At 54.7% G+C, this 11,176-nt stretch overlaps 1 protein-coding gene across 1 annotated transcript; it reads left to right on the top strand.

Moving 5' to 3' along the window:
* The first annotated feature begins 228 nt into the window (after positions 1-228).
* Positions 229-765, top strand: LOC104585533. Its single transcript, XM_010242456.1, has one exon. It carries the CDS (start codon positions 229-231, stop codon positions 763-765), a length of 537 nt encoding a protein of 178 aa, XP_010240758.1.
* The last annotated feature ends 10,411 nt before the right edge of the window (positions 766-11,176 follow it).

Below are 11,176 nucleotides of genomic sequence, written 5' to 3'. Positions count from 1 at the left end.
GATCCCTGACTTCATTGTCGAGTGGACAGAGGCTCAGACTCCGGGCCCACCCGATATGTCAAGCTCATGGACGATGTATTTCGATGGATCGAAGCAACATGAAGGTGCAGGGGCGGGTGTCGTGCTTATTTCACCCAAAGGTGATAGACTCCGCTACGTGCTTCAGATGCATTTTTAAACCCTTCAAACAATGAAGCCGAGTGCGAGGCCCTCCTGCATGGCATGCGCATGGCCAAAGCCTGCGGGGCCACGAGACTCATGATATACGGCGACTCATACCTCGTCGTTCAGCAAACGATGAAGTCGTGTGACGCCATCTCCGATTCCATGATTGCTTATCGCGATCTCTACAACATACTGGAAGGCCAGTTCGACGGATGCGAGCTGCGTCTCATTGGCCGAAACAGCAATGACGAAGCGGACAGTCTAGCCAACATTGGCTCGACTCGTTCCCCAATCCCGTCCGGAGTATTCCTAGAGATCATCCACCAGAGATCCATCAAAGAAAAGAGTACTTCGAGTCCCAGGAAGTCAACACCAATCGACGGTGAGCAAAAACCTCTCGACCCTGACTCACCGGACAACCCTGCAGTTGCAACTGCTAAAGAAGAACCTGATGAGGTGCTCATGGTCGAGCCGACGTGGATGCAACCTTTTCTTGCATACATGATACGACAAGAGCTATCTGCAGACGTCGAAGAAGCACGTCGAATTGCTCAACGATCTAAAGCTTTTACCGTCATTGAAGGAGAGCTCTACAAATGAAGCGTCTCCGGCGTCCTGCAACGGTGCATTCCACCGGAGGAAGGACGGGATATTTTGATTGATATACATCAGGGCACATGCGGTCACCATGCGAGCAGCCGTGCTATCGCGGCAAAAGCCTTTCGAGCCAGTTTGTACTGGCCGACTGCGATACAAGATGCCGCCGACATCGTCATCCGATGCGTGGCCTGCCAGATGTTCGCAACTAAGCCGCACGCCCCGGCTTCCGAGCTCAAAACAATACCATTGGCCTGGCCTTTCGCTCAATGGGGACTCGACATGGTAGGACCACTCCAACGATCAAAAGAAGGGGGTCATACGTTCCTGCTTGTCGCCATCGACAAATTCACCAAGTGGATCGAGGCAATGCCCATCACAAACGCCTCGGAAACGACTGCCGTCGCATTCATTAGTTCCATCGTATTTCGCTTCGGAGTCCCTCACAGCATCATCACCGACAACGGGTCAAACTTCATCTCTAACGAGTTCCAGGACTTTTGCGAACAGATGGGAATCCACCTCAATTACGCAGCAGTTGCGCATCCACAGACTAATGGGCAGGTCGAAAAGGCGAACGGCCTGCTCACAGTCGGCATCAAGAAACGACTCATGACTCCCCTGCATCGCGCAGCCGGGGCATGGGTCGAAGAACTACCCTCCGTACTCTGGAGCCTACGGACAACTCCAAACGGTTGTACCAAGTTCGCACCGTTCTTGAGCTGAAGCAGTGCTACCAGCCGACGTTCGTTTCAATGCTCCCAGAGTCACGGCATACTCTCGACAGAAGTTGACATGCCAATGGAAGATGCACTCGATGCGGTTGACGAAGCTCGTGACGTTGCGCACGCACGGGCAGCTGTCTATCAGCAGAGCCTGCGTAACTACCACAGCCGACGGCTGCGCACCCGCTCCTTCGTTGAAGGTGACCTCGTACTACGACTCAAGCAAAAGGGTCATCACAGGCTCCAATCACCTTGGGAGGGTCCATACATGGTCACCAAGGTGATTCCGGGAGGCGCTTACTATCTCAAAGACATGAAGACTGGAGTCGCCTACAACAGGACATGGAACGTTGCACAATTGCGACGATTCTACGCTTAAAATCTTTCAGCATTTTCTCCTCCTGCTTTTCTCTTCAACTTTTATTAGCATCCTTAGGTCACAATCATTTTTTGTTTTCCTACTGTACTCCGGTACTCAATAAAATTTTCAATAAATCTCTACACAGAGAACTCTCATTTACTTTTTGGGCTCGGCGGCTCCGCCCAAAGCTTGCCGTAACATTTTTCCGCAAGCCACACAACGCACGATTCATGGCTCTCCTACATTCAAAAGGATGGGCCAGAAGATTACCTGTCTTGGATGCACCCGACATTCGGGGGCTGCGTCCAATCGACTCTAATGCTTGTCATGGACGCACCTGACACTCGGGGGCTGCGTCCAATCGACTCTAATGCGTGTCTTGGACGCACCCGACACTCGGGGGCTGCATCCAATTGAATCTAATGCCTGTCCTGGGCGCACTCGACACTCGGGGGCTGCGTCCAATCGACTATAATACTTCGCATGGACGCAGCCGACAGCGGCCAGATAGCAAGCAAAAAACAAAGTTCTACCCATGCGAGTAATGCTCACTTGGGTCCGCACCCGACTGCTCATAGTCGACCACGGACCCGGGGGCTACTCCCACCGGGAGCGCTGGTCGCGCACCCGGTAAACGCCATTCGCGTTACTGTACTCTTCAGACTCAGGGGAGGATAAAGGATCTCAGCGTCACTCCCACCGGGAGTCTTCAAGGCAAAACTCACATTCAGATTCGATTGTAATACAAAAGCTCTTTCTAGAATAATGACTCTAGGTCAAGATACAATGTTTGAGTACTTAACTCGAGTCCGGTCACTACTGCAAACAGTCGTCACCAGACTCGGGGGTTACTCCCACCGGGAGCGCTGGTCGCGCACCCGGTAGAACCTATACTACTGCCATTTACTGGGGACTCGGCGGTCGATGTTGTTGCGCTATGAGTTCTTCTTCCTTCCAGTAACGCCAGCCGATGATTCTCGATGCCTGTTCATAAACAACATTAAAATGCGGTCGCAGATCGATCTCATCGCCCGGGTCACCAGGAAGCTCCGATATTCGGTTGAGATCGAGTCGAGGGTACTGGACCCGCACAAATGCCAAGGCTATCTTTGCCCCCAGGACCAGCTGACGGTACATTAGCTCCCGGAAGACGCTGTCTTGCCCAAGCTTTCGTAACAGCTTGCTCAACTCCTGGGGCACCTCCTCCAAGGGCCAGAATGCCTGATGAATAGCCTTCAAAGTCTCTAAATGGGAGTTGAAGAAACTTTTGTTCTGATCTATGCGGTCTCGCAAAAGCATCAGGTCATAACCCCTCGCTCGATCAGACCAGAACGATGATCGGTCGATCGTCTGACGAGCGTTCAGGGCACTGTTTATTCGATCATGCTCACCTTGCAGGACGGCTGCACATCTGCAAACTCATGTTTGTAAAGAAAAAACTGAGAAGAAGAAGATCCAAGCAAAAAGGATGAAGCGGCTTACATTGAAGCTGCGAGCTCAGCCCGCGAAGCTCCTCAAAGATAAACTCTTCCCAGGTGGCAGCCGCTTTCGGCTTGGTTTTGGCAATCTGCAACTCGCTCATGACTTTCCGACTCTCCATCGTCGAGTTTTTGGCCCGGGTTTCGTCTTCTTGGAGGCGTCGACGAAGGAACTCTAGCTCACTTTGAGTCTTGTCCAGGGAAGGAACCTCCCTTGGAACCGTTGACTCTGCGATCTCCGGAGCAAGCATCTCAGCCAAGACCGCGGCTCTCGCGTTATGCGGCTCAGGTGTCACAATCTTCTCTGTGTCTACCCCAACTGTCAAAGTCACGGTTTCTCTCTGCCGCTGTAGAAGAAAAATACCCCCTTTTTCAGTCCTGGAAAGGATTCAAAGACACGAGTCTTAACTAAAAGCAGGGAGTCCGACTCATATCACCGCAAAGGAACAAAGATGTTTCTTAATTAATATTGCTCGCATACGAGCAAGAAGGATACAAAAAAAGAGAGAGAAGAATACAGGTGAAAGCCTAAAGAAGTCTAAGCCTCAAGCTGGGCCCACCTCTTGGCTCGGCGCAGGAGTCGACGATGGCGGAGCCGCTCCTCCCTCAGATGCCATGCTCCCCAGCTGAGCCGACAACTGGGCCGCCAGTTCTTCCCCAAGCTGGAAGAAAGGCGTCAAAGCCACCTCCTCCCTGCTGGGTAGCAAGGAAAGCAGGCCTGCAAAGGAGCCAAAGCGTTAACAATATATCCAAAAGAGTGGATTCAATTACGATATTTTTACCTGCGAGGGGACCAATGACTCCTTGGAGTCGAACAGCTCTCGTCTTCTCCTTCTCGGCCTCCTTGGCGAGGAGGGCGCCCGAAGTTTCTTGGGCGAGGCGTTTTTCAGCCTCCAGCTTCTCTGCCGACTCCTTGGCCAGATCAGCAAGCTTCTTCTCCAAGTCCTTGGAGTGAAGCTCGGCCGCGTCCCTTTGGGAGTTGGCCTGAGAAAGGAGATCTAGACGACAAATAGTAAGACACAATAGTTTTTCGACTCAAAGAAAGACTAAACTGGTGGCATTACCTTAAGCAGACCTCAGCTCTTGCTGGCTTCGCTCAAACTCTTGGCGAAACTGATCTCGCCCAGCTGTCACCGCATCATAACGACCAAAAAACTCTGTTATGGAGCGGATGATCGGCTGCGGCAGTGATTATGTCAGCGTCTGACTCATACTCCCATCGGCAATGATTACCTTGAGAGTAAAGTTCTTTAACAAAAGAAGTTTACTTGACAGAAAGGACTCAAGACTTACGTGACTAGCTAAAGTCGAGGGAGCTTCTTCGGCTCCTTGCTTCTCCAAGTGAGTCGACGAGCGGGACAACCTTTGGGGTTGACGCTCCCCACTCACTGAAGAAGGCACCTCAAGCATCGATGCCTGAGGCTCAAATGCCTAGACAGCGATCGAGGGACCCGAAGCCTTCGGGTCCGACCCGGTGGGCTCAATAGCCAGGGTCGTTGGTTGGTCACCTGAGGCCACAGAGCTGGCAAAGGAAAACAGCTAGTTCAGTATCCAGATTACACTATTTCGCTAATCAATGAAGAATCATTTACCTGGCCTGGGTGAGTCGGCCAAAAAGGCCAAATCGGTGAACAGGCGCTGGGCCGCCTATCTTGGTATTCTTGGCTACAGGAGGAGGAGACGAGGTCGCAGCGGGTGGACCCTCGACACCCGTCGATTGATCATCAGACTTGGGGTTTGACTCCTTGTTGCGTTTCCTCCTCGTCTCCAGGGCAACCTCTTCAGTCTCGGAGTCGCTCGCCTGCTCCGGCGACTCCGAGGACTCGTCGGCCACCTCCTCCCCCGCAGGAGGAGGTTGGCTCAAGGGGTCTTCGAGTCCCTGCAGCTAGCAAGCAGATCAGTAGCTCGCAAATATAAGCTCTTAACAACAAAAGTACAAACTACCTCTTCCCTTGGCCTGTCAGGGACATAAGGGACCACTGGCGAGTCAATCTTACCTGGAGTTGTGTCGATCAGGGTCGTTAACCTTCGCACCCGCGACTCCAGCTCGCTCAGAGATAGTTCTTCCGCATTCACCTGAGTGGGATCCCCGGGTCCTTCGAAGGACCACATCGGGTGAACGTGGGCCTGCAGTGGCTGGATCCTCATCTTGAGGAACGGAGCTATCAGGTGAACACCTGTCAACCCCTGTCCCATAAGGGACTGAATCTTAGCCATCAAGGCAGTCACCTCAGACTCCTCCAAAGGCGTCAGTTCATGGCTCCATGCCGCCATCTTCTTTACCTTCCTCTTGATTGAGAAGGCAGGAAGACTCGGATCGGCACTCGGGGCGTCAGAGTGGACGTAGAACCACTTTGACCTCCAGCCTTGCACAGATTCGCGCTGCTGGAGGGAGAAGTATTTGGCATCGGGCCATACCTGGAAGTTGACGCTCCCAACGGCGTCTGCCTTTTCGCCCTTGATCATAAAGATCCGCTTTCAGAGCTCCCAATGAGGGCTTACCCCCAAAAAACATTCGCACAGCGTGATTGACGTGGTTATGACTAATCACGTACTCAATTCAAGGATACCTACCATGGTCCACCACGGGGTCCATGACGAGAAGGACTACAACTCCTGGAGTCAACATGCCAATCTCGACGACTCGAGATAAGGAAGCTTTAAATATAGCATATTTCATCATTGTAATGGGCTTGGACTGTCCCTGAGACCTAGACTCCTGCATATATATAGGAATAGGAGGGGGGAGCCAGGACAAGCAACAACGTGTAACATCCCAATTTTCAAAACTCTTCATACGCATTGCATATTATAAACATCATGTCACCCTTGCATTTGATCACTTTCAAAACCCTAAAATTTGCCCAGAAAACCATTTTGCAAAGATGCCTTTATTTGATTTTGGGCTTTGATCTTGCTCTTGAGTATTTGCATTTTAACCCATGAGGGTATTGTGGTAAAAAGGGATTTAATGCATATATAGAGCTATCCCATAAATTGGCTTTTGAAATTATTTTGAAAAATAATTTGTTTTGATAGCCTAAGGGGCCTTAAAAGCCATTTTATAGGCAAATGTATTTTTAAATATTTTATTTTGAGGAAATTCTTGTTCCAAAAGTTAGATCATATGAAAATATGAATTTACAAATTTTGTTGCAATTTATTTGGAGTGATTTGGAGCTTCGAGTCAATTTTGAGATTCAAAAACAGAAAATAGATAAAAGAAAAGGAAAAACCGAGAAAACCGGTCAAACTGGACCGAACCGGACCAAACCGGACCAAACCAGTCAAACCGGATCGAACCGGACCGGCCCAGCCCGAACCGCCCGGTTCTCTCATTGACCGGAGGGACCCGCGCGTCATTTCTTCCTCAACTGTCTCCCGAGAAACCCGGCCACGCACCGTCCGAGTCGCCCACGATTCCGTTCCGTTTTCTTCGCGCACGAACCTCCAAATCCAAATCCCTGCGCGTCATCCCAAAGCCCTCGCTTTTCTCCTCCACTTCCCCCAAACCGCACGCCCGATTTTGCTTCGGTTAGAGATTAATTTCTCGCCGGAGTTGCTCTCTGCCGTCGCCGTTCTTCGCGTTTTGTCGCTGCTCCGGTGAGCTTCTCCCACCTCCGGCCACCTTCCCGTTCTCCCCTCTCCCTAGCGCGTCCGGTGACGCGCTCGGTTTCAAGGTTGGGCGCCGTCCGCCGCCTGTCTTCCCCGCCTCAAGTCGCCTACGCGCCCCGAGCCGCCCGCGCCGCTCCGCCTCCCGCTCTGCCGCGCGCCGCCTCCTCCCGCCTGCCCGCGCGCGCTCCCGCCGCCCGCCGCCTCCCTGCGTGTGCGCCCGCGCCCCGCCCCGCGCCGCCCGCGCCGCCTTCGGCCGCCCTGCCTGAGCTGCCCCCCGCCGCGCCGCCCGCCGCCTGCCCGCGCCGTCCGCGCCGCCGGCCGGAACCCTAGGCCCCGGCCAATCCCGCGCTGCCACGTGGCAAAGCTTTTTGTTTTATTTTAATTCGGCCGAATTAGATAATGCGATTTTGCAGAAAAGCCCTTGTAACTTCAAAACCTCATATCTTTCAAAACGTTTGTCCAAAAATTGTGTTCCGCACCTTTCTGGAATCGTCACAACGTGTAGAATATTTTGGCACTGTTTAGTTTCAGTTTTGAACAACTTAGACAAAAGCTATTTACAGAATGATTGAATATGGTTTAAATTTCAAATGAATTGTTTCAAAATAATTTTGAGCATGTTAGCTTGCTATAAAATTATTTAAACTTGTTCTCTGTCCATTGGGACCAGAAAAGAAATTATTTTGTGAATAATCATGGCATACAAGTTTAAATATTGCTCTATGTTGCAAAAACCGCACAATCTTTTGTTTTAAACCCTATCCATGTATCATGCATATTAATTACCACTTTGATGTGGTATAATCTATCCAAATCTTTTGAAAAACTTTTCAAAACAGAAACGAAACTTTGTACGTTAGAAGTAACCCTTGCGTGCATCATCATGGCATATGCATCATGGCATGGCTTTTGTATTGAATGTTGTGTTTATTGTGTGTATGTTTTTTTTATTTTAGATTGTGTGGAGTGTAATCATTGTTGTTGCGAAGAGTGCGAGAACTATCACAACCTTGGACAAGGCAAGTTCACTTTGATCATTCTCCTAAATATTTTTTACTATGCACTGGATGTTTTATTAGATGCATCAGGAATATTACTCGTACTTCTATGCTAGCTATAAATCCCATGTAGTTTAGTTCACCCTCGCCATTACCTTGCTACCAAAATTGCCATCGATTGTAGCTGAATGCTAGGCTATGGTAGTACCGTGGGGGAAATAACTACATTATGATATTGTTATGCCTTTGGCGATATGAAATGTTTTTGTTAGATGTAAGGCAAAACAATTAATTCAATGAACCGTCCTGGGTGGGCTGCTTTGAAGATTTTGAGGATTTGTCGCACCAGTGGCACCCGGGGTACCACCGCTGCGCGACGCGTGGGCCCTCTCCCCCGGGTTCCCGGGAAGTTCTCATCCCGGGGAGCGCCAACGAGCTTCCCGGCAAGCTACCAGCCCGAAATGGGCTAGCGGGGCTTCCAGGAATATTCCCGATTAGGCACCTCCCGGGAAGCTGCTTCCCGGGAGGAGGTTCCCGGGCGCGCTGGGCCCGGGTGCTTCCTGGGCCGACTTGCGGGGACTGGAGGCTCCCGGACGCGTGCCCCCGCCTCGTGTCGTGGGGCCCACTGGACAGCGCCACACGGGCGCGTGGCGGGCGCGGAACGCGCGGTCCCACCAAGGCAAGGAGTAAGGCACGCGGCTCAGTAAACGAGCCGACCGACGGGTAGTTACCCGTCAGGTCGAAGGAACAGTGGTTGTCCAATCCTACCCTAGGGTCTTAGGCCTAGCAGCGGAGGTGGCACCCATGCATGCCACCAACTCACCAGGGAGAGTTGCATGCCTCCCCGTTGGACACTTGTAGCCCATGCACCGTGGCACATGTGGCATCCCCTTGTGTATAAAAGGAGGACCCATGCCAACGGTCTAGAGGGGGAGAGAGGGTTGACGGGTTAGTCAGTTGGTCAGTTAGTTGGTTCGGACGAAGCTCGCTCGACAGATGCTTAGTGGCTCCAGTAGGCAGCCAGCAGAGAGTGGTGAGGAGTGCCTAGCCACTGAGAGAAAGCCCGGGAGCTTGCCTGGCAACCTGTAAACATTTGATCCGTAATCAATATCAGCTCAGACAGGCAGGACGTAGGGTTTTACACCTTCGGGTGGCCCGAACCTGGGAAAAAAATCGTGCGTACGTCTGTTCTTGGACTAGCGCATACCCCTAGCACTTTGCCTCGCCGGCCCAGAAGGGCCTCGTTGGCCGTGTCGGCGATCATCTGGTCTCCACCCCAGACGCCCCTACCGAACCTGAAAGGGGGACGTGGCTGCACGCCCCCGGTGTCGGAGCACCGAGCGACGACATTGGGCGCGCCAGGTAGGGGGCGCGGGAGTGGACGGCGCCGGAGATCGCCGGCAGCGAAAGTTGCCATCGGCATCGGCTTCACTCTTCTTCGTCGACGAGCCTTGTCACCATGCCCACCAACGGGCTGGTGATTCACGCATAGACCCGCGTGAGGCCCCAGCGGCGCACACGCGGTCGCACGACGTGCGACCCGAATCAGGAGCTCAAGAGAATCAAGAGCCCTCGAGGGTGCAGCAAACGCAGCTGCCTCCACCGTCTCCCCGACCATCGACCGACAATCGGCCGAGGGGACCGGCTGCCCCCCGCGCTGGGGGCAGTCGGGCGAGCACGCATGGCGTCGCCCGGGCCAGCCAACGGGTGGAGACGCGACCCGAGGATGCCCCGTGGCAGCGGCACCCGGAGCACGCCGCGTCCCGGGCGACCCCTGGAGGTTCGCACCCTGCACGCCCGGAGGCGTCCGGGGCCAGGGCGGGAAGCAGCCGTTCAGGAAACCGGTTGCCCCCCGTGCGAACCCCGGCTGAAGCCATCGTCGCCGCGCGTGTCATGGTGCGGTACGAGCCGCAGCAGGCACGCCGGCGCACGAGACGTGGGGCGAGGAGTTGGAAGCGCTTCTCGCCCTGGCCGCCCAACAGCCGCAAGGCGAGGGCGCCCCGGTAGGCTCCGGCCACGGGACGAACTCAGAGCGCGAAGGCGCGCCGCCCGCCTCACGACAGGGGGAGAACCCTCCCCCTCCTCAGCGGGGCCTGGTAGACGGGAGCCCGGAGGGGTCCTCGAATTCATCGCCCACCGTCCCAGGGGGCGATGCGCGTGGCATCTTGAATGCCCGACAACAGGAGGATCTGCGCCGGCGCTTGGAGCGCCGGCGCAGGCGCGAGGTGGAGCGCCGGCACCCACTGGAGCAAGAAGATGCTTCCCTAGGCCCAGAAGACGGCTGCACTGTGTTCGCGCGCGAGTTGTGGCGGGTGGTGTGGCCCCGTAAGTTCCGAGCGCCTGCGCTCGGTACGTACGACGGGACCGCTAACACCAAAGATTTTCTCTTGACCTATACGCTGGGCATGCATGCCATCGGCGCCGACGACAAGGTCAGGGCGAACTGGTTCCCGATGGTCCTGAAGGTATCAGCGCGAACCTGGTTGCTTAACCTGCCCGCCGGATCCGTCGCCACCTGGGCAGACCTGCGCGAGCAGTTTGTGAGCGCGTTCCAGGGCGGCTATAAGCGCCCGGGAACCATGGCGGAGCTGCACGCCATCGTGCAAAAACCGGGAGAGACATTGCGGGCCTTCGTCAACCGCTTCTCCAATCTCACCTATTCTATCCCGGAGGCAGAGGCGGCCCCCATCATAAACACCTTCGCCATCAACGTCCGCGATCCCAAGATGCGTGAGAAGCTGAGCACGCATCGGATCCGGACGACGCAGGACTTGTACGCCTTGGCGCACAAGTGCGCCATGGCCGAGGAGGGGCGCCTAGCGCCCGAGCTGGCAGCCCAGGCTGCCGCGAGCCCGGGCTCGGGCTCGCAGAAGAAGGGTTCCCGTAAGCGCAGCGGGAAGCAAGTCCTCGCTGCGGACTCGGGGGCTCCTGCCGCGAGGCCCACGAAGAAGGCCTCGCCGGGGGGAGAATCTGGCGGGAAGCAGGGCGACGCGTCCCGCTGTCCTATCCACAACAACTCCACCCACGACGCGCAGAGTTGCCGCGTCCTGCAAGGGATCAAGCAGCGGCGGGAGCAGCGCCACGAGGAGCGCCGCGCCGCCAGCGCCTGCTTCAATTGTGGCGACATCGGGCAATCTCGGGAGAACGACCCCGGAACGGGTCCGAGGCCGGTCGGCGGGGGTGCCGGCAGGGTCGAACCCCAAGGAGGGCGCAGCCAGCCCCTCGCTGTGCGGGAAC

The sequence above is a fragment of the Brachypodium distachyon genome, chromosome 5 (assembly GCF_000005505.3).
Source record: "Brachypodium distachyon strain Bd21 chromosome 5, Brachypodium_distachyon_v3.0, whole genome shotgun sequence".
Lineage (NCBI taxonomy): Eukaryota > Viridiplantae > Streptophyta > Magnoliopsida > Poales > Poaceae > Brachypodium > Brachypodium distachyon.
The sequence above is the reverse complement of the archived record's forward strand: the minus strand, read 5'-3'. Positions and strand labels throughout refer to the sequence as shown.

Coding starts and splice junctions, on each gene's coding strand:
- LOC104585533 (XM_010242456.1), top strand. CDS start 229: ATGGCCAAAGCCTGCGGGGCCACGAGACTCATGATATACGGCGACTCA.